The 21,319-nt window shown below is 48.7% G+C and overlaps 4 protein-coding genes across 14 annotated transcripts; 2 read left to right on the top strand and 2 right to left on the bottom strand.

Moving 5' to 3' along the window:
* Positions 1-2,974: 2,974 nt before the first annotated feature.
* On the bottom strand, positions 2,975-5,210 carry LOC120660527 (protein STRICTOSIDINE SYNTHASE-LIKE 10-like). Its single transcript, XM_039939086.1, has 3 exons — positions 4,807-5,210; positions 4,454-4,726; positions 2,975-3,732 (listed from the first exon to the last, which is right to left on the bottom strand). Exons 1-3 carry the CDS (start codon positions 5,082-5,084, stop codon positions 3,249-3,251), a joined length of 1,035 nt encoding a protein of 344 aa, XP_039795020.1. The 5' UTR covers positions 5,085-5,210; the 3' UTR covers positions 2,975-3,248.
* A 235-nt stretch (positions 5,211-5,445) lies between these two features.
* LOC120660528 (RNA-binding protein pno1-like) lies at positions 5,446-9,281 on the bottom strand. Of its 11 annotated transcripts, none has more exons than XR_005669637.1 (9): positions 8,523-9,281; positions 8,123-8,448; positions 7,960-8,035; positions 7,712-7,867; positions 7,094-7,244; positions 6,871-6,980; positions 6,456-6,776; positions 6,032-6,311; positions 5,446-5,813 (listed from the first exon to the last, which is right to left on the bottom strand). XR_005669637.1 is itself a non-coding variant. In XM_039939091.1 (8 exons), exons 4-8 carry the CDS (start codon positions 7,790-7,792, stop codon positions 5,649-5,651), a joined length of 828 nt encoding a protein of 275 aa, XP_039795025.1. In that variant the 5' UTR covers positions 7,793-7,867; positions 7,960-8,035; positions 8,123-8,247; positions 8,364-9,281; the 3' UTR covers positions 5,446-5,648. The 11 variants fall into 11 exon arrangements, 6 of the variants coding, with proteins under 6 accessions (XP_039795025.1, XP_039795024.1, XP_039795023.1 ...); XR_005669639.1 differs by lacking the exon at positions 7,960-8,035 and having other exon boundaries at positions 8,123-8,247; positions 8,364-8,448; XR_005669636.1 differs by having other exon boundaries at positions 8,123-9,281.
* Positions 9,282-10,064: 783 nt separating this feature from the next.
* On the top strand, positions 10,065-11,017 carry LOC120658841. Its single transcript, XM_039936997.1, has 2 exons — positions 10,065-10,749; positions 10,832-11,017. The coding sequence occupies exons 1-2, from the start codon at positions 10,087-10,089 to the stop codon at positions 11,000-11,002; spliced, it is 834 nt and encodes a 277-aa protein (XP_039792931.1). The 5' UTR covers positions 10,065-10,086; the 3' UTR covers positions 11,003-11,017.
* Positions 11,018-11,602: 585 nt separating this feature from the next.
* Positions 11,603-12,867, top strand: LOC120662640. Its single transcript, XM_039941746.1, has 2 exons — positions 11,603-12,393; positions 12,467-12,867. The coding sequence occupies exons 1-2, from the start codon at positions 11,603-11,605 to the stop codon at positions 12,681-12,683; spliced, it is 1,008 nt and encodes a 335-aa protein (XP_039797680.1). The 3' UTR covers positions 12,684-12,867.
* Positions 12,868-21,319: the final 8,452 nt, after the last annotated feature.

Raw genomic sequence — 21,319 nt, 5'->3', positions numbered from 1 at the left:
GATGTCTGGCGGTCTGCCTAGCACTGGCAGTGCGCGCCGGCGCCAGCGCCGGCCACACCCACACTCGCATGGCGACGGCGAGCGGAAGCGTAGTCCTGTGTTGGTCGCCGTATTTCGGCCTCACTTGTGTCAGACCAGTAGGTGCGGGCATTGAGACCGTGTTTGGTAAAACTTTACACAAAAAGACGGATGCACGCATGGAGTAATAAACGGAGTTTATTTGCGAAATCTTTTCATAGATGGGTGTAACTTTTCGAGACGAATCTAATGAGCCAAGGTCCACTATGATTGGCAACAGTTGTGCTACAGTAACCACTCCTAAATCATTATCTAATCATGCGGTCAAAGACCTTATTAACTACAGCACATACTACAGTACCATAATTGTAAAGATTATTTTATAATTAGACTTCATCTAATACATTTAATTAGTGATCAAAGGAGCAAAACTTTTACACCCCTAACCAAACACTGCGTGAGTCTCCTCTGACCTCTCCCGGCCGCTCCGCTCGCACGGGCCAGCTTCTGCACGGACCGCAGACATATCTGTCGAGCAGGTGTACCATGATGCTGCCTATTCATGGCTGTCTGACCGGAGTACTAGAAGAGAGAGAGGCAGGGGTACCATGATGCTGCCTGCCGACCTTGCCTTGGGGCTCAGATCCGCACCGCACGGCGCGCAAGGATGTTACTACTACTAGAGAATAGAGATCGGATCGATCGAGCTCCTCCTGTATGTACACGGACCCCATCATCCTCCCCGCTGCACGGCGCGAAGCTCGCGCTGGGGTACGGGATTTGGTGCCAGCCAAGAATATGAGCAGACACTATCATCACCCATCCGCTCTGCCGGGGCCGGTTCGCGCCGCGTGCCCACATGCCCTGCCGCCGCGACGCCGCGCGCCCATCAGCAACGACGTGCGAGCCCACGCCGCGCACCGCCACGCCAGATCACCAGACCAGACACACCGGGCCGCCGGTGCTAGTGCGCGCGGGCCGTGTAGCTCTGCCGCCGCCCTCGAACGCAGGCCGCGCGCAGCAGTAAATCCAGTAATGCCTTCGCGGACCCGCACGCAGTGGGCGACCGGACCGACCGGCCGGCGTCGGCCTTCTCATCCCGTCCGTCCGGTCACAAGTCGTCGTCCAGCAAGGAGGCGTCCAGATCGGCACGTCGTCCTCGACTTGACGCCTCCGCGGTCGATCCAGTCCCAGGCTCGGGCGTATCTAATTTAATGCCGCGGCCGTCCTCGACTTGACGCCTCCGCGGTCGATCCAGTCCCAGGCTCGCGCGAATCTAATGGCGCGGCCGCCGCGGCGCGCCAGCTGCCAGCGGCCACCGCCCGCTGCTGGAGCCGGCAGCGCTGTAGGTAGGGGCGCTGGCGCGGCGCGTTCCGGAGGACCATACATTAGATACGCCGGGTCATCAAGATTACCATCGCCGGAAACCAAACACCCACTACAGTTAGTTCTGGCTGCGATCATACATAACTCCGCGATGCTGCCGCAGGTCAAGTCTACATGATTCACGCAACATTGATTGGGTTGATGTGATCTGCTGCGGTCCCGCCGTGTCCCGGGAATAGGTCGGTCGGGTAAGAATTAAGAAATTGCAAACCAGCTTTTGCAAAATACGTTTGGAACGAGGCAATTTGTTTTGAACGGAGGTTCATCAGTTTTCGGCTTTCCGCGGGAACCGGGAAACACAGAAAATATCCGCATCAAATTATTACATCTCCCGTACAGTGAATATTTTCTCTCTCCATCACCAATAATATTTGTTACGTTTTCGGTAGCCGGTACTGTACCGGATTATTCAAAGGATATGGTGAAGGGAGGAACACCCTAAATTTGAGGGAGAGGTACATGTGTTTTGGCGATAAAAATATTTAGATATTGGCGATAAAATTAATAATTTGCTGCAGCACCTCTTATATTACCAAAAAGAACAGATTTTTAATATCGGGAAGAGAGATGAGTGATGCTCGTAGGGTTGAGCCGTTTGGGGTTGAATGACACCATGGGTCAGCAGCACTTTGCCTCATGATGATTGAGGCAAAGTTAAATATGAGCATTACAAAAACGAATGTTGTCGACCGGGCTGCCGGAGCGTAAGAACCCGCATCCCGCCATCGCACACCGCGGAGCAGGCATGCCAGACGCAGACAGCTCGTGGGCCTCGTGGGAACCAAGAAAACGAGCAACCTCCCGGGCGCACGGCTGCGAGATGCTGTGCCGACGGTCGAGGCCGCTCTGGGGTGGTGGCACCCGCCGCCGCGCGCCGGACCGGATCTATCTAGCGGCCGAGCTCACCTGAGCGCGCCGGTCCCACCCGACGCCCCGGCAGCGGACAGCGTCCCTGCACCCATCACTCCATCCGTTCCGTGGGCAACTCGACCAGAGTCCCCTGGCCGCCGAGCTCTGTCCCGTCTCACCGCGCGCTGCCCCTGTGTCCTGGCAGCCCGCCGTCCCTATCGCTATCGGTAGCTCCGCCCCAGCACACGTTGTCCTCGGACAGAACAGAGACCACACTGCCGTGGCCGATCTAGTATTGGATCGCATGGCCGCGGCCGGCCGGATCGAAGCATCATATCTCCGGTCCTCTTCCCAAGTGGTTCGTTCGTGCACACGCTGGACGGAGCTGCTGATCGATGCACCGCGCGCACGTGCACGACCGGCGTACGACGCCCGTCCGTGCGTGCCGCGCGCGCGTACAAACACGTACAGCACAGCTCTGTTACGCACCACCTCTCTCACCTCGATCGCCGTCGTTGTTAGAGACGCTGCTCGACCGTCCAGCTACTACAAACACCATGCTCCAAGCACCGATCGAAATGGTCCCTCGCTCCACACCCGGTGTTGCTAGCAGCGTTCGTACGTTGGTTGGAGCACTCGAGCAGTCTCCTCCTCCCACGACAAGCAGGATCGGATGGATCGGAGCGGCGCCCGACAATCTTGGGCTCGTCACCAAACAGAGGGGTTGAATGCCGCCATTAACGTACCAATACCCGGGCCATCAGGATGAAGTACGTGATAACCAAGCAACAACCTCCATCCCACCACAGAATGAAGCCATTACCACTGCGCCGACGACGAGCGGCGGCGAACGGCATGGCACGGCACACGCCCACGGATCACCCAATGTTACATTCACAATTCGCACCACACGTTCTACGTACGCTAGCTGCACGCTGAACAGATCACATATACAGTTTGTTCGGATCGGACGGCAAGCAACCACAATATAATAATCAGACGCTGGGGCGCCGCCGCCGGAGCTCCCCGGCGTAGGGCGTGTCGACGGAGCCGACCCAGAGCGCGCCGCCGCGCTCGGCCACCTCGCTCACGGACACGAAGCTGTACCCCTCCAGCGCCTCCGTCACGTTGCCCTCGGGGGAGACCCGCACGGCGACCGTGGGCGCGGCGCCCGCGCCCGCGACGCCCTTGCTCAGCGCCACCCAGTACCCGCCGCGGCCGTCGGCGCGCACGTTGTCCGGGTACCCCGGCAGCTCCGCGAAGGTCTCGGACGCGCCCGCCCGGGGGCCGCGGACCCAGTGCCGCCGCAGCTCGCACAGCGCCGTGTGCGCCACCACCACGTGCTCGCCGTCGCCGCCCACCGCCACGCCGTTCGGGTACGAGAGCCCCGACCGGAGCACCTCCACGCGGCGCGCGCGCCGGTCGTACCGAAGCAGCCGCCCCGTCTCGTCGCCCAGGGCCACCACCAGCAGGTAGTCGCTGCATTGCATGCACCTTATCATTATTAGCTCTGAATAATACTAATGTGATGTGATGTACATACGGTTGGGAGTCACTTTAGGGAGTTATCATTAATTAAAACTCGCTGGAGGAGCTACGGCACAACGGTTCTTTTTGCTGTTTCTGCAATTACTACGTTTGTCTATATCGCTATCAATTGGTGAAATACTGTCACCATAACGGTTCTAATTCTGAAAACGGTCCTTTCTGGTAGGAAGAATGCAAGACTTCACTAACAATTTTTTTCCCGCAAAGGAACTGCTTCTGTCTTCGGTGGAACCCATGACATGATCAGCCAATCAGCCAGCAATGCTTTTCTCTTACACCAAATTAGCATTAGCCACTAGCCAGCAGTACTTTTTTCTCGTAACAAATCAACACCAGCCACCAGCCACAGTCAAACAAACATAGTGAATGATGATCGAGACATTCTTTACTTTGGACAAATATTAGCAAGACAAAACAAAATTATCCCATGTATGTATTACGATTTGCTGTACAAACTAAGTTCAAAGTTCTTTTCAGTTTGAATGTTAGTCCACCTGATTACAAAATAAAGTTATATATATCGTGTTTGTTGAAACACAGTGACAACTAACTAATATATAACTGACTTAACACACAGATCAGATGTTTCCTCTTGGATTGAAAATCGATCGAATTAAAAGCAAACAAATATAATCGTGCAGTATGCTCGTACCTCCTTTGGTACGTGGTGCTGCTGTCAGTAAAGTAGACGTCGCCGGTTCGCTGATCAACGTCCAGCCCGTTGAGGAAGTTGAACGGCTCGCCGCCGGCCTCTGCCGCCACGACCTCCGCGAGCCCGCCGCGCGCCGGCACCCTGAGCAGCCCCAGGTACGCGTCGGCGACGTACAGCTCGCCGGACCGCCGGTGGAACTGCAGCCCCAGCGGGCGCCCGCACACGCTCTCCGGCACCACCAGCTTCTTCTCCGGCGCGCATAGCGCCACGCTCCTAGACACGTGCAGGCGTGTCAAACCTGCTGTGTGTTGTTGAAGACGAACGGAACGCTCTAGCTAGGCTCGCTCGCTTACTTGTGCTTGGAGTTGTAGGCGTACTCGGTCCATCCCCGGCGACCGCCGTCCCACCGGAGGACGCGGCCGTCGGAGACGCCGGAGTATGGCCCGCCGCCGCGTCCGTCGAAGGCGAGGCTCTCCGGTCCGGACACCGGCTCCGGCAGCGTCATCACGACGAGCCCAGGGTCCATGGACTTGGTCTCGTACGACACCGCCGACGCGGAGAACGCCACGAGAGGCAGCAGGAGAAGAAGGATGAGTAAGGGATGCGATGACGAACGAGCGGCGGCCACCATTTGTCTACTCGCCGAGGGCTACAGCTTCGTCGTTGCTATCTCTACGGCGCGAGCTGCCGACGGTACCCCAGCTCGTGCTCACTAGTGCAGAAAATCATGGACAGTTCCAGCACGCGGTCAGCCCTCGATCAGGCGTGCATTTTTATAGGCGTTTACAGGGGGTGCAGGCACAGTGTTGTGCAGGCTGCAGGCACACAGGATACGGTTGGCAGCTGATGGTATTAAATTGTTAGAATCAAGTTTAGTAGCGATCAATTAAGTTGCGCCTCTTCATAGAAAGATACTAGTGCATTAGGCGCGCCTTGGCGCGCGGCAGCTAAGTTCGTACAATATTTTACCTCCAATAATTTCAGTATTTACATATTTAGCACGTATAATTATTGTCTGATTATAGAGATTTCATCGTAATATAGTTTGGTCTCCAGAAGGATACAATAAATAGGCCCGGCCCCCAACAGACAAATCAGCTATGGCAACATATTATGCGATCAAAACTGCAACGATACATGTTGCAACAATACACATTTAACTCAATACGTTTCCGCCAATCTAGCTGATATAGCCCTAAGGAATCTCAAAGAAATCCACATAAATGTCATCAAGACGCAGCAGGGCGACAACACCGGCAATGTCAAATCCAAGCATAAAAACATGCACAAAGTCCGCGCACTTCTGTACATTGCTCACATCTGGTGTGTCTGTCCTTGTTTTGAGCTCCACCCTTCTTGACTGGAACAGGAAACAATCTAAATGAGATTGTCAGAAATGGATTCATAAGAAAGAATAACAATCGAATCATGCACACAGTGGAAATAGGCATAGGAGTATATTTTCAGAGGGGAGCAAGATATCAAAAACCATGATGCCCCAATCCCAATTTAGTTACCATAATCAGTTTCCCAAGCTTTAGAAACATAGTAATAGCAACACAGAACAGCAGAACAAACCTTGAGCCAAGTACAACTCAGTTCCACACAGAACCTGTACGTTCTTGTGATTTGGAATTGTTCAGGTGTCAGATAGAAGCATCGTCGAGGTCACATTTCTGAACTGAACTGAACTGTACGCTCATGCTAAACTATTACTTCTAACAAGGTCACAATTCTGAGCTGAACTAAAGCCTCACTGAGCTGTAGTATCTTGCACAAATGATTAGCTGCTCGCCAAGCCAGATATCATCTAAAATTCCTGGCACTTCATTCAACCGATTGGACCATAGGCGAAATTCTGCATTCAAACATGATGGCAATCATGATGCTTAGTAACCTATAGCTTGTATAGCTAACTCCGGATTTAAGTGAGGATTCAAGCTAGGCTTTTGTATTCAAATATAAAACGAAGTGAGGAAATTGATTCCGGGTGATCCCCTACCTTGATGTTCATGCGGATGCCGACCTTCACGTGCTCATAGACGGGTGTGTAGATCTCCATCCAGCAGTGCTTGAGCGGCGCAGAGCAGTGCTGCGGCACGGGCACCTTCCGGAACTGGGGCTTCCCGCCGCCCATCTCGCTCGGCATCAGAGCATCGAACCGCGGCTTCTCCACAGTGGCCGGACCCATGTCGTGGGCCACCGCCATCTCAGCGGAGGAATACCTGACGATGACAGTCTCGGTAAGCTGACCAACCCTGCAATCCAATATCTTGAACGCAAGTGCTTTCACGATCCATTGCTCCACCTCATCATCATTGATCTAGCAAAGCATTATCAAAGTCAGTTAATGTTTCAGGAAGGTAAAAAGGGCATGTGATCGGATGAACAGTAAGAAAATAGAATGGTCAATTTACCTGAAGTGGTGAAGTGATTGCTGAATAAGGGACTTCACGAGAGCAGTGGCTGCTCAGATCGAGCAAAGACATGAGGCGCATTTTAGTTATGCAGTCCTCATGAACCAGTCCTGGCAATTGTTCATAAAAAAATCAAACAAAGGCAGCCAAGATGTCTGACATAGTTGAATTTGGAAGGGAAGAATCATTAGTACCGGTCCAGCAGACCAGCAGGAGGACATACCATAATCTTTCAGCAAGGCAGAGTTTACAGTCTGAAACTCTGAATAGGAATCAATCCTCTTTGTAAGGAACATCTTTAGAAGGTCGTAAAGTAACTGATATTGTTCATCCCTCTCAAGCTGTGCAACAGCTGGCATATTAAGTAGATCACACTGCAGTGGCAAAAGTTCCCGTCAAAGCAGCACAATGATCGGAAGTACAAGGCCAGAAAGATGCCAATATTTAATTGCAATAACTCAGATATATTGACAGTTATTGTTGCGGTGCAAGGATAAGGTTACATATTGAAAGAGCAATGGAAGGATTTGGCAACCTACACATGTTTGATCCAAGAAGATATCAAGAAGACTAACACTGCTTATATGCAACCAAGATAACATTAGAGCATCTTTTGATGGCTAGACTAATGCCGGTATATTAATGATCAATTCAACAGTCCGATCAGACAAATTCACATTTGGTAAATGTTATATGAACCTGATGCGGCACTGCAATTCCAGAAGTTAGGCACATTAATGAACATCTCATGGGAAAAACATCTTTCTTAGGTACTATATCTCCTGAATTTCTTCTCATAGAATTGACAAATACAGAGGCATATAATGGGGTAATCAAGCACCTGAAAGAGTGTAGATGGCAAACTCAATGATTGCCGCAACAGCCGCTTCCTTTGCATCGCTAATTGTAGCAGAGTCATCATCTGATCCCCTGAAAGTGGCGAGGTACTCGTTGAGTATGTGATTCTCCTCCCATATTGCAATGTTTCGCTTTCAACCTGTTCAAAGCACCCAACTTATTATCCTGACAAAGAAAAATAGACCAAAAGAATAGAGAGTAAAGGGAAGAAATAAAGAAGACATGTCACACCTTAAAGAGGTTTAGTCAACTAAATGAAATAATCATCTAATTGTCTGTGTGCAGGAAAGGACGAGGCTAACACATACTACAGGAAAACAGATTAGGTTAATCGCCTGCTGCTGACAGCCTATTATTTTAATTAGCTGGCTAAAAATATCTGAAAGCCAAGTACCTGCTATAGGATGGTTGGAGGCAGATGCTCGGCTTGGAGAAGTCAGTTCTGTAGATTCATTCTTAGCCACAGGGATTAGGCGAATATCACTTGCAACCTTAGTAGGGAGGAGGAAAGGTTTAGATCTGAATAAACAAAACAACTTACTTGGTGTTACCTTCCGCCGCATTTATAGTGAAATGATTTGAGTCCAAAGCATCCTAGCTGATCTACTGGTAGCTGCAATTGAAAGGTTTGTTACCTCGCTGGGGGTTTAATGCAGCAGGATCGATTCCTCAGCAACTGTATGCAAGTTGCTGCTTCCAACGAAATGCAGGGGTGGGGAGCTGTATGGGAGGGCAGAGGAGATCGGTACTGGTGGCAGCTCCCAAATTTCCAAGCGCGGACGAATCGGTAGTACCTGCGGTCGCCGCTCGCCGGCCACCGCGGCGCCATGCCGCTGCCCCAAAACATGCACGGACTGACCGAGGGAGCAGAGAGGCGGAGCGATTTGGATTCAGAGAGACGCTGAGAGACAGTCCGAGACGGAGAGACGTCGAGACGCGCGGCGGACGACGAAACGCCGAGACCCGGTCCACCCTTTGGAGCCGCCCCTGCCCTAAATAGGAGAGCTCGAAGCGGTCCTGGACATGGATGCCGGCAGCACTGGCCGCCCGGCTGGCCGGCGTTCTGGGGTGCGGGGTACCACCGCCGCTGGACGCCGCCACGAGCTCTGCCATGGTGACCGCGCGCGGATCCGGCTGGCGGAGCTCGAGGCGGCCGGCCATGGCACGCTGCGGAGGTCGTCGCGGTCCGCCATGGCGCGCGGCGGAGGTCGACGCGGCCCACCTCTGCCGCCGACGCCGGGATCTGGAGGAGGGGGGACGAGAGGGTGCGCCGGGAGGACTCCGATCCCGACGGCCGTGCAGGGGCTCAAGGAGCCCAAGGCGAAAGCCGTGCCCGACATGGTGTCGGTGCTTTCGACGGCGGCGTGAGGACGTCGCACACCTCCTAGTAGGCGTCGACTTAGCTCTCTCCTCCCTGCAGGCTTCGTCGCGGAGGGTGCCGGTGTTGGTTCTGGTGCAAGACTGCTTCAAGCTGTGGTCCTCTTCGTGGATCGACTGGGTGTCCTCCACTTCGCGTGTCTGCTTCGTCGACGCTCTTCCGGCTGCGGTGCCATTAAATTTTGGGTTAATTGGAAAGATGCCATTATAATTCTGCGACTTCTCTGATATACCATTACAATTCAGGTATTCACAACCGTGTCATTACAATTTGCTCCCTACTTGGCTCATGCCATTTTCTATGGCTGCGGCGACGCCGGGCCCACCTGCAGGCCGGCGTACCCATACGATTCTTCTATATGGACGCCTTTGCCCCTCCCCGACTCGGATAGAGCCCGTTGACTCCGTCGCTCTCACTCCCTGGCTCTCACTCGCTCGCCTCGCGTTCCCCCTCCCGACGAACCCTAACCCTAGAAGCTGAGGAGGCGACTGGCCGGCGGTGACGACCTGCAGGCGACGGCGGGAAAGGAAGTCGAGAGGGGAGTGCCAATGAAGGGGCCTGAAGCGGATGGTGAGTTCCCCTTCCATGGACCCCCCCCCCCCCCCCGCCCAAATGGGGGCGGCAGCGATGGAGGTCGACGGCGTGGAGTCCAGGTACACCAAAATCTCTCCGCATCTGACTTGAGGACGTGTGGAATCGTAGGTCGTGTTGATTTGCTTCGTCTGTATAGGGTTGATTTGTTCTCGTTAGAGATTCTGGTGGAAGGGTTCCTCACAGTGGATCCGATGGGTAGGAAAGTTTACTCTAAGGGCCGGGTGATTAAGTGGGATGTGGAGATGGGCTCGTTTTCGCTTGAATTGTTGATGACAAGTCTGCAAAATGAAGTGAAATGGGCACCAACCCAGTCTGCCACAGTCTGGTTCTATCACAAGAGGTTGGGTGAGGACATTAGGTTAACTGAATAATTTCAATTGCATCAGATGTTTGAGATGTATGAGTCAGAGATGTGTTGCCATGTGGTTGTAGCTATCCTAGATAATACCAAAATTTCAGAGGTTGTGCTAACTGATGAGTTAGAGCCTTTGTGTGTGGTGCCACCTACTGATGGGGTGCCTGCTAACCCAACTGGAGTGTCTGCATCCAAAGTGGCAGATTCAGAAGAGCCTGCAGCTAAGGAGGCAGATGTTCTATTCACTGACTTATTTGATAATGAGGAGGAATATGTTGGTGCGGATGATGAGCACATCTATATGCCTATGCCACCATCAACTGCAGCAGCATCAGAGCCTGAATCTCATGCACAACAAACTGAATCTCATGAAAATATTCCTGCTGCTGAAGGAGGTGAAGGAGCTGAAGGAGGTGAAGGAGGTGGAGGAGGACCAGCTGAGGTAGAGGTAAATGATGCAGATCCCCAGGAGTTCAATGTGGTACATGATCCTGACCACCCAAATATTGAGAAGGGTTCATTATTTCCTGATATTGTGACATTCAGAAAAGCAGTCAGGCATTATGCAGTGAAGAGGGGCTTTGAGTTCACTGACATGAAGACAGATAAGACCAGATTCATTGCCAAGTGTGCCCATACAAGATGTCCATGGAGAATACATGCTTCTAGAGTTAATGGTACCAAGACAATTGAGGTAAATATACTTTGTTAAGACTGTTGCTCTTGGTTGTAGTGTTTGCTGATAATTGACTAACCCATTAACTAATGTTGTGCAGATAAAAGTCCTTCCTGCTGAGCACAATTGCCCTACTACCAAACTGAGGGAAAGCAAAATGACTACACAAGGGTGGGTTGCTGACAGACTGTCTGACTGGGTGAAGAAGAATCCTGGCAAGGGTGCAAAGGATGCCAAAGAAAAAGTAGAGGGGATTATGGCATCAAGTTGAAGTATTCAAAGGCTTGGTCTGGTTTGAAACTTGCACTAGAGAAAGTTCATGGTAAATATGAAGAGAGTTTTCAGTTATTGTTCAATTGGAAAGCACAGATGAAGCTCAGTTCACCTGGTAGTCTGATTGAGATTGATTTAGAGAGGAAAAATAAGAAGATGCGCTTCAAGAGGATTTTTGTAGCATTGAAGCCATATGTAGATGGGTTCTTAGCAGGGTGTAGACCATATATAGGTGTAGATGCTACAAAACTGAATGGTAAATACACAGGTCAGTTGGCATCAGCCACTGCTGTAGATGGGCACAACTGGTTGTATCACCTAGCATATGCTGTGTTTGATTCAGAGACTGAGGAGAACTGAACTTGGTTTATGGAGCAATTGCAGAGAGCTGTAGGGATACCAGAGGGCCTGGCCATTTGTACAGATGCATGTAAAGGTCTTGAGACAGCAGTAGGTGCTTTTTTTTCCAACTGCTGAGTACAGAGAGTGCATGAGGCATCTGTATGGCAACTTCATGAAGTCCTATCAAGGAGATGTGTTTACAGAGCACTTGTATCCAACTGCCAGAATCTACAGAGAGGGATTATTCAGGTGGCACATGAAGAAAATTTTTGAGGTTGCCCTAGATGCTATAGATTTTCTGGAGGAGCACCACAATAAGTTAAGGTACAGAAGTGGATTCTCAGAATCCTCGAAGTGTGATTATTTGACCAACAATGTTTCTGAGAGTTTCAATGCTCAGATAAGGCATTTGAAGGGTCTGTTGCTACATGAACTGGTTGATGGTTTGAGAGAGCTGATTATGGAGAAGAGGTATCTTAGGAAGAAGATAGCAAGGCAGATGGAAGATGGAATTCTGCCAAATGTGATGAAGGAACTGAATGCAATCAGCATGAACCTGCGGGTTGTTAAGGTTGCCAGAAGTGATGAAGACATTGCAGAGGTGACCCTGATTGACAAGTGGAACAATACTAGGAGGCACTCTGTGGACTTGGCAAACCACAAGTGTTCATGTAGAGAGTGGCAACTAACTGGCAAACCATGTAGACATACCTTGGCATGGATTTTGTCCAACAGAGGGATGAATATTGGGGACTATGTGCATCAGTATTATTCAGTTGCTAAGTTCAGGGCTGCATATGAAGGAAGAGTGGAAGCAATGCCTGACAAATCTCAATGGCCAACTGTGGATCTTGGCTTTAAGGTGTACCCTCCTCTATTGGGAAGATCGGCAGGAAGGCCAAGAAAACAGAGGATTATGGGTTGTCTAGAGAAGAAGGCAACAAAAAAGGTCAGATGCAGCAGGTGCAAAGACTTTGGGCACTTCGCCAAGACTTGCCAGATGCCTGTGGTTGGAGAAGATGGAGAAACAGCAACTCCAAAGAAGAGGTAGTAATCTGTCCTTTTCAGTTTTATTTTATTTCTGGGCCTATCACTCACGTTGCAATTCTTTGGAATGTAGAAAAAGGCAACCTACTGAAGACACTGCTGGACCATCACAGCAGCCACCCAAGAAGAAGAAGTCCCCAAAAAGGAAGAAGACACCAAAGAAGAAGAAGACCCCCAAGAAGAAGAAGACCCCAGCCAAGAAAAAACAGAAGCAAGCTGAAGCTGCTCCAGCCCCAAGTGTTGTTAGGAGCCTGAAAGCTTGGTTGAACATGTCAGCTGGAGGATCTTGAATGTTTCAGCTGTGCATCTGGCTTTTGTAAACTGTCTAGCTTTTGTAATGCTCCAGCTGTGAATCTGTTATGTAGCTTCAGCTGTGAAACCTGTCTTGTATGGTCAGCCTGATATGGCTGTTGAACCTGTCTTGTATGGTCAGCCTGATATGGCTGTTGAACCTGTCTTGTATGGTCAGCCTGATATGGCTATTGGACTTGTTATGTAGATCATCCTGTTATGGCAGAATATTTCACCATGTTTCCATCCATCCATTTTATTTGAGCACCACAATAAGTTATGACAGAATTCAAATGTGCCATGACAGAATTCAGATAGGCAGATAAGTCATCCATTTCATTTCAGCACCACAATAAGTTATGACATTCAGTTTCACAAACTGTTATGGCATGTCACACATGTCCCAGCAAAGTGAGCAAAAGGAGGGCACACACTCAAACCTGCAAAATGAGGTGCTTCACCGAGACACAACTACACTAAAACCTGACTAACTGCACTACCATCTAAGGCTGACTAACTACACTACCATCACTTCCAGCTAACAATGATAGTGGAATCACTTCCACAACATTGTCAGCACAAGCACAATGCCAACACAAACACATACAACAGGTACCACTAAAGCTCCCATGATGCTTGTCTTCAGTTCACCCATCTGCATCTGCAGCTTCGCAATCTCTCCCAGAGCACTGTCAATTTGAAGCTTCATCTGTTCAATCTGGGCCTTCACCTCGCCAGATTGGCCATCTATCTCTTCACCATCTTTGCTCTCTTCAGCAGCCTCAACTTCACCACAATCACGCTTCCACCGTGCCCTCTGTGCATCCAGCTTGCGCAAGTAGCTCTTGTACTGAATCTCCGACCGTATGAATCCACAGGTTGTGGGATCCCCCTGCCACAGTACCCAAACCCTAGCATTGTCACGATCCACCAAAATCGGCACAGACGCAACAAAATCGAAGCAAACTAACCTTCACGTTGTTCGGGCACTTGTAGAACAGCTCGTTGTAGGTGTCCGGTTGCTTGCTCCGGATACAGATCAGGCGACAACGACAGAAAGGGCAATCTTCCAGGCGAACATTGTAAGGATCGATGGACCAAGAGGGGGTGAATTGGACCTTTTTCAAATTTCTAAAACAATTAAAGCAACCTTAACCTATGCAATGCTAGTAAGGCTCAATTCACCAACCGGCTAACTAAGCAAACTATACAAGCTATCAAAGATACAACAAGATATAAAACTAAGAAAGGTAGAGCTAAGTTATGATCTCTAAAGTCAAGCACATGAATAATTGCATGAAAGTAAGTGCTTGAAATGAAAGAGTGGACAAGAGACAACCGGATTTTTTTCCCGTGGTGTCGATGTGTTGGCACACACCCCTAATCCACGTTGTAACACTCACTAAGAGTCTTGTCACCTCCCATGTCACCGAGACTTGGGCGCTCACTAAGAGTCTCCGTTCACCATCTCGGCGTGGTGGAGCTCAAGACACATACAAACTTCTTCGGGCTCCCACAATCCTTGGCAAGCTCCGGAAGAAACACCTTCAATCACCAAGATCGCCTAGGTGCTGCCAATCACCAAGAGTAACAAGCTAGGGCCTTCACTTGAGCAAGAACCGATCACCAAGAATGGATGCACACAAGCTTCTCTCTACTCAAGTCCTTAGTCTTGCTTCTTGAATGATTGAATGAACAAATGTGTGGAAGATGAAGCTCAAGGTGGCTCTCAACAATAGTATAGTGTATGAATGTTGCCTGGTGTCAAGAGAGAGCAAAATGACCCATTGGAGGGGTATATATAGGCAGCTCACACGAATAGAGCCGTTGGAGAAAAGCTGCCAGAAAAGTACGCAACGCCGGTTAATCCGACGATCCTCCAATTGTCAGCGTCGGTTTAACCGATGAATGCAAACTGCCCCTTTTGGAAACTAGCCATTACAACTCGGGCAGATTAACCGACGTATCATCGGTTTAACCGGTGACTGTAGTTGTCCACTGATCAACTGAAAAACCAACCCTCTGGACAACTGCACCGATGTTAACTCAAATCCATCGCCGGTTTAACCGGTGAGTGTAACTTCTGAAATCCCTGGAAAAAACCAATTCACTAGACAAATGCATTGACGTCAATTTCAAATATCGTCGGTTTAATCGGTGTATATAACCTTGAAACACCCTGGAAAACCAACCTTCTGGACAACTGCACCGACGTTAATTTCAAACATCGTCGGTTTAACCAGTGTATGTACTTGTCCAGACTCTGCTAACCGCGTTTAACCGACGTATAGAAAAATGGAGTCGTCGGTTAAACCGGTGTATAGACTTTTTCTGATTTTGCCTTTTCTGATTTGAGTCTTGAATGAAATCCAAATATTCTTGAGATATAAGTTGAAAACCACTTATTTGAACTTCTTTGAACCTGAGTGACCATAGTGTGCATCCATTTTTAATTGACCATGTCCATGCTCAAGTTACTTGGCCTTAACCCCTCTTAATAGTGCGATCACTACAAAACTATAAAACCTATACTAACCTAAGTGTCCTTCTCAACCTTACGACATTTAGGACTAGAAAGATCCTTAGTCTTGATATATATTTGAGTTGAATACCGAGATCGCCTTTTTGAATAAAGAAATTGAGGGGCCTCTTTAACAAATGACCAAATGAGCGATAATGTTTTATTAAGCTGCACAAACTCATTAGTCACAATAATGGTTGTCATTAATCACCGAAACATACCTAGAGGGCCTAGATGCTTACAAACATGATTCCCCTGACTGATGACACCGGGCGAGGTCGACCCTGACGACGCCCTCATGGAGATCCCGTTGCCCCTCATCGATGGCTTCAAACCGGCGCAGGAGGAGCACGTGAGGAGCTCGACGGCGATGGCAACGGCGACGGCGGGGAAGAACAGGGGATGCGAGCTGGGTGTGGGGACGGGCGAGACACCCTCGGCTCGGCTCGGGCTCTATCCGAGTTGGGGAGGGGCAAAGGCGTCCATACGGAAGAATCATATGGGTACGCCGGCCTGCAGGTGGGCCCGACGTCGCCGCGGCCGCAGAAAATGGCATGAGCTAGGTAGAGAGCGAATTGTAATGGCACGGTTGCAAATAGCTGAATTGGAATGGTACATCAGAGAAGTCGCAGAATTGTAATGGCATCATTCCAATTAACCCTTAAATTTTATACTGGGTGTTTCCACTCTTCCGCCATCCCCTTGCGAGATTTCCTCCCCTTGTACGGCGTTGGTCGGTGGTTCGTGGGAGCCCGGATGTACTTTCAAGTGACTCCGTCAGCATAGAAGGGGGGTCGCCGTTTTCGGTGAGCCTGAGTTTGCGTCCCTCCTGCCACCTTTAGTCTCCGTTTCGTTGGCCTGACCCTTACGGGTGACAGCGGAGCGGCGTAGCTACGAGAGGTGGTGTGGAGGTGCAATGACTGCAGGGTCTCCGGCGAGTATGCTGTTTGGTGGTGGCTCCCATCGACGATCGGTGGCCGCCTCTTTTGCTGGAAGGCTGCTATGAATCTCTCTGCCCTGTTATCTTCCATGATCTTTGGTTGCATCGCCTCATCTAATGCCGGGTTCTTGGCGGTGCCCAAAGGATATAAGAACGTGGGAGGACGACCATAGGGGTGCTGTGGAAGTGCTCCAACCCTAGGACGCGTCCATAATGGACTCAACTTGATACACGGCCCATTGGGCCAAAATACGATGACGCAGCATCGTGGGCAGAAAACATCCCAGTAGACAATAGACGAATGTGGCCGACTCCGAATAGATATGGATGTGATGTCAGATCCATTGGAAAGTAGACCTTATAAGCTTTCCATGAAGTACTTGAACACCCCAATCTGAGTCCATATGCGACCGTGGCGTCCATCACAAGTCCATGCTTTTCTGTAGTCCGAATCCAACCCGCGCGAGTCCTTTTCCTTCTCGGTCCTCTCCTTGATTCCTAAGCAAAACAAGAGTGCACGGGTCTCCACAATCTAAATATGATGAACATGAACTCAGGAGTGAACTCACTTGATGATTAAGTTGTCTTGCACGAGCACGAGTAATAGTGCCAGCAATGACAGGAGGAGATGCGTGGATGTATCGTTGGCGGTGATGTCCTCATCATCCCCCTCTGATTTTCCTTTCTCTCTGTCTCTCTGACCGACGGGTGGATGAGATAAGGTTGGGGGGGCATCACTAGGTGCACCTGAGATTGTACCCCCAGGTCTCTTGTTGCTGTGTTTCTTTTTTCCCGATCAGAGATTGGGTTTTTGTCGCCCTGCCATTCGTCGCCGTTCATCGTCGACACTCCCAAAGGACGAGGTTGTTGCTGCGCCCTCCAGGCTGCAGCGACGACATTCGTGATCAAGCCACCCTACCGATGTCGTCGCCTTTTCAGGTGGTGGTGACACTCGTTCTTCCGAGAGGGCTTTTTATGGGAGTATGTGACGTTGGATTGACAAGGACACGACTACGCTGTCCATTATTCATATGATGAGGTGCATAACTTAAAGGATCAGTCCATTGTTGTATCTCTTGCACCACCTAACCTTTTGCAAGATTATGAACAAAAGCAAGAGGACAAGGATGACATGGACAAACATGAGGAGCTCACATCGTCATGTGAAATTTCAGAGCCTTCACTTCACAATGCACTTATTACTCCTTCTGAAATTGAGAGCAAAGGTAATGCTCATGGTGTTGCACTCACGGATGGTGAGGCTTCTCTTGATGTGCTGAAAATTTCCACCAATCATGCTATGACAGAGCAACTATTAGTGGAACCAACTCTTGATTTACCTTTGTCACAAGATGATTTGCTTCATATTCCCTGTGATAAAGATGACTTACCTGATCATGAACATGAGAGCACTGAACAACACGCTTCTGCTGAATTTACAAATTTGATTCATGTTGCTAGTGATACAGATGAGATGAAATTGTTGTCTTCTTTACATACTTTGGGTTACATTGAATTTGATGTTTTGTGTACTCTAAGTAATTTAAAGGTGAAACTTTTTATGTGTGCTGATTTGCCATGGTTGTCTAGACATACATATCATGTTATTGGCAAATATAACAACAAAGGACAATATTTGATACATCGGGTTTACATTTGTGCAAATCTGAATTCTCCTTTTGTTGTTCAAGATTGTAATCAACTAAGTGGATCCGATACTATTGATATTCATACGCCATCTATTCCTATGCTGCCTTTTGTTAGTACTAATCTTTTGCAGGATAGTATTGACAAAGCTCAAGTGGATTCGGATCAAGGAGCCTACAGGATCAGCTTCGAGTACAATCGGCGCCGAGGGCGGCTTTTCTTTCAAGAAGAGGAGGATGATGAGGACATCACTATGGTGGATATGCCCACGATGTTTCCTACATCAAGTTTCAAGTCATCGTCAACTCGGACTTCTATTTAGATTCGGAATTCAGAAGCAGCCCACACCAAAACGGTCGCCCAGGTTGCATACGTACTCCGTTTTGGACGTTCTACATATGCACGGAAAGCTAAGGAGATACGCTTTCCAATGGATTTTCTGCTATTAGAAACAAAAAAAATCAGTAAGCAAAAGGCAAAGTGGTGCAAAAAAAAACAAAAGAAATTTGATGTAGACGCGGCCCGATCTTCCGAGAGGTAGGGTAAATTCGATTGGTGGAGTATGAAGAACCTGTCATTGTTAGAAGATAGTAAAAGACAACACAAAAGTATTATCCCTATCAACTAGCAACTAGTAGGTAGTGGTGAAAGTGGAAAGCAATATCTCAAGCGGCTTATCACCATCTTGCAAGTGTTCTTACCAAAGCCAACAGGCGGCACAATCAGTCGTCAAGCTTGGGTGTAACAATTGCAAGATAAACATGTGCTGATAGAAGAATTTGTGGAGCTTTGGGTAGGCACAATATTGTAGTAAGAAATATCAAAATTTCAATTCAGAATTGCAAAATTGAAAAGTAGTCCCAAGCTAGTCTATGTTGCCGGCCTAAACTTGTATGAGATCTAGTTCAAGCAAGCAATGCATACAACTAAGCAAAGGGACTAAAAAAATGCGATAACTTCTGAATTTTTTTCTTCCTTTCCTCTTTTTCTTTTAGGGTGCGGCTTTTTCTTTCTTTTATTTTTTTAGATCAAGAATGAGGGCCTTGGATCACTGTAAAAGGACTAATCGACACAGTTACAATAAACTATTCAGTTTCTCCATGGAAAATTAAACTCAAACAAAACCCTGTGATTCTAGGCGGCGGCTACTGAGTTTATACCCTAAGGGACGTCCTAGGGTTGCTGGTGGTGGCCAAGGAGGCGTCCACCACTTGGGCCACTTGGCCCGACACGGTACACGGGCCAACAGCCCAAAAGACGGCGGCGCAGCGCCCTGGCAGATTCTGGACGTCATATTGTTTCGACGATTCCCGTTGATCCTCTAAGATATGCATCTCATCATATGACGTTGGGGTGATAAGGACACGACTACGCTGTCCAAGGATTTGCCCAAATCTTTCACGGTACAAGCAGCAAGATTATTTTTTCTGAAAATTGTCAATCTTCCTTCTGGCTAGCAATGATAATTAACAAGTGTGGCAGCAGGATAATTAATTACTGATGTTTAATCTTTCAATTATCCTATCATCAGACCATAAATAGTACACGGCTCAACAAAACTTGGTGCTGAAATATATCTCGGGCAATCAAACACAAGTACTGTGCAAAGCAAAATAAATAAATATAGCAGCCGCACTCTTCAAAGACTGGATATATTTGATAATTCCAGCAATGCTTAGGGTACAGTTGGATCTCAGTGATATCAATTAACAATCTCACGTAAATAGGACTCAGCCAAACAATAGTTGTATAATCTAGAAGACCAAACTAATTCCTCTTGATAAATCCGAACTCAAACAATAGCAGATAAGAGGGATCAGCTTACAATAGATGCAATCCAAAACCCTAGAGGAAACTTCCACCCGCGGCCACGATGAACCACGATCAGGAGAAGAGAATCCACGCAGGGATCCGAGACACGCCCAGACCGAGATGATCTGATCAGGCCTCGCTCACAATCTTGATGATCGGCAAGATAAGGAGATTGGTCCTCTTTCTTCCACAAGAGGAAACTCTCGACGAGTTTGAAAAAAATCCAATCTAATCTCCCCGCTACAAGGCACATCGCCCCTATTAAAGAAAAAGGCACGCACGCCCTTCCCTCAACCAGCACAGGTGCACGCAGGCACAAGTGACTTGGTTAGACTCGACCAGGATTCACATGCAAATATAATAAAATAAACCGGCTAGGATGGTAATCATATCTTGAACTTGCTAATCAAATAAAGGCAACTCTAGTGTATAGAACATGAGATGGTGCTATGGTCGGGCCACGTCATGGTTGCTAGCTTAGCAAAATTCAATCCAGTGTATTGCACCTCTTTGCACCTCATCCGTGGACTAAGCTGGAACCCACAGAGAGCTTTTTCCAACCTGTTTGCACCTCATCTGGAGCGCACACCAGGCGTTCTCTCTCCTGTTTGCCCCGGGTGCCGGAATAGGCTACCGGTGCCAGCGAGTGCTAAGCTAGCACCTTTGCTCCAATGTATTGCACCTTCTTTGGTTCTTTCTCTCTCCTCTTGGCACCACCTTAGACATAACGTTGGAGCTGCCCTAAATCAGGTAGAGTGCACAAATTATCTCACGTGGGACTGTACTCCACCTCCACATGCATAGTGCCAATTAGAATAATCCATTTTAGCTTCATCTCTTGCTCAAGAAAATTAGATCCTTTAAAAACCACCTTGCTCGGCAAAGTTGAAGTGCTATCTACAACTCCCTTCTTCATCTTGATTTCCTTTCCATCATATAAAACTGAACCAAATTGCACTGGAGAACAGTTATTTTTTATTTTGCAAGAATTTCCAACCGGCCTACCATGAATAGCATTATAAACCATGGGTCCATCATTCTCCCCCTCTTGAAACAAAGCCGTCCTCGGCTTTGAGTTATTGTCAATAGCTTCATTAATCCGAGAATTAGCACCATTGTTGGTAGACGTGCATTTTATACCATCGACCATGCTTGGTCCATTGCCTTTCATGTCTGCAGCAGGACAACCAAATCGAGTCTCATGAAGTTTCGCAGAAGTACCAACCAAAATATTTGTATTAGTGCAAGAGTTTTCCGAAATTGCAATGGTAGAATTTATGGCCATATCATCAGTGCCTCCATTGAAAAAGGTCTCTGGCTCTATTAGTTCCTTGGATGAATCATTATCAATTGAAGCAACAAGCACCTCGCCCTTCCTGGCAGCATGCATATTTTCGCTTGGCAATGTATCATGTCTTGAATTGTGAGAGAAAGAACCAAACTGGATAGACAAATTTTCCAGGCGACCCTTGCATTTAAGTTCGGATTTACTGAAAGGCAATATTTGATCATCTTCAAAAACACGAGCTGCTATAGTAGAGTCCGAACCAGAATGCACTGAAACAGTTTTGCGAGAATGTACAGTGACATTGTTTTGTACCTCGTGAAGCAAATCTGTCTGCGGCTTTGTGGCAATCGTGGCAGCCTTTTTCTTCACTTTCGAAGTAGCAAACACCTCAGCCTTAATAGCACTAACCGGCATCGGTTTAAGCACA

The sequence above is a fragment of the Panicum virgatum genome, chromosome 2N (assembly GCF_016808335.1).
Source record: "Panicum virgatum strain AP13 chromosome 2N, P.virgatum_v5, whole genome shotgun sequence".
In the NCBI taxonomy this organism is placed as follows: domain Eukaryota; kingdom Viridiplantae; phylum Streptophyta; class Magnoliopsida; order Poales; family Poaceae; genus Panicum; species Panicum virgatum.
Note: the sequence above shows the minus strand (reverse complement) of the source record. Positions and strands in the feature narration are given on the sequence as shown.

Coding starts and splice junctions, on each gene's coding strand:
- LOC120660527 (XM_039939086.1), bottom strand. CDS start 5,084: ATGGTGGCCGCCGCTCGTTCGTCATCGCATCCCTTACTCATCCTTCTT. Junction 4,727..4,806: donor GCCTACAACTCCAAGCACAA/GTAAGCGAGCGA, acceptor GCACGTGTCTAG/GAGCGTGGCGCTATGCGCGC. Junction 3,733..4,453: donor AGCACCACGTACCAAAGGAG/GTACGAGCATAC, acceptor CATGCAATGCAG/CGACTACCTGCTGGTGGTGG.
- LOC120662640 (XM_039941746.1), top strand. CDS start 11,603: ATGAAGAAAATTTTTGAGGTTGCCCTAGATGCTATAGATTTTCTGGAG. Junction 12,394..12,466: donor ACAGCAACTCCAAAGAAGAG/GTAGTAATCTGT, acceptor TTTGGAATGTAG/AAAAAGGCAACCTACTGAAG.
- LOC120660528 (XM_039939089.1), bottom strand. CDS start 7,792: ATGATGACTCTGCTACAATTAGCGATGCAAAGGAAGCGGCTGTTGCGG. Junction 6,981..7,093: donor TGCCTTGCTGAAAGATTATG/GTATGTCCTCCT, acceptor AACAATTGCCAG/GACTGGTTCATGAGGACTGC. Junction 6,777..6,870: donor CAATCACTTCACCACTTCAG/GTAAATTGACCA, acceptor ATGCTTTGCTAG/ATCAATGATGATGAGGTGGA.
- LOC120658841 (XM_039936997.1), top strand. CDS start 10,087: ATGTTTGAGATGTATGAGTCAGAGATGTGTTGCCATGTGGTTGTAGCT. Junction 10,750..10,831: donor ATGGTACCAAGACAATTGAG/GTAAATATACTT, acceptor AATGTTGTGCAG/ATAAAAGTCCTTCCTGCTGA.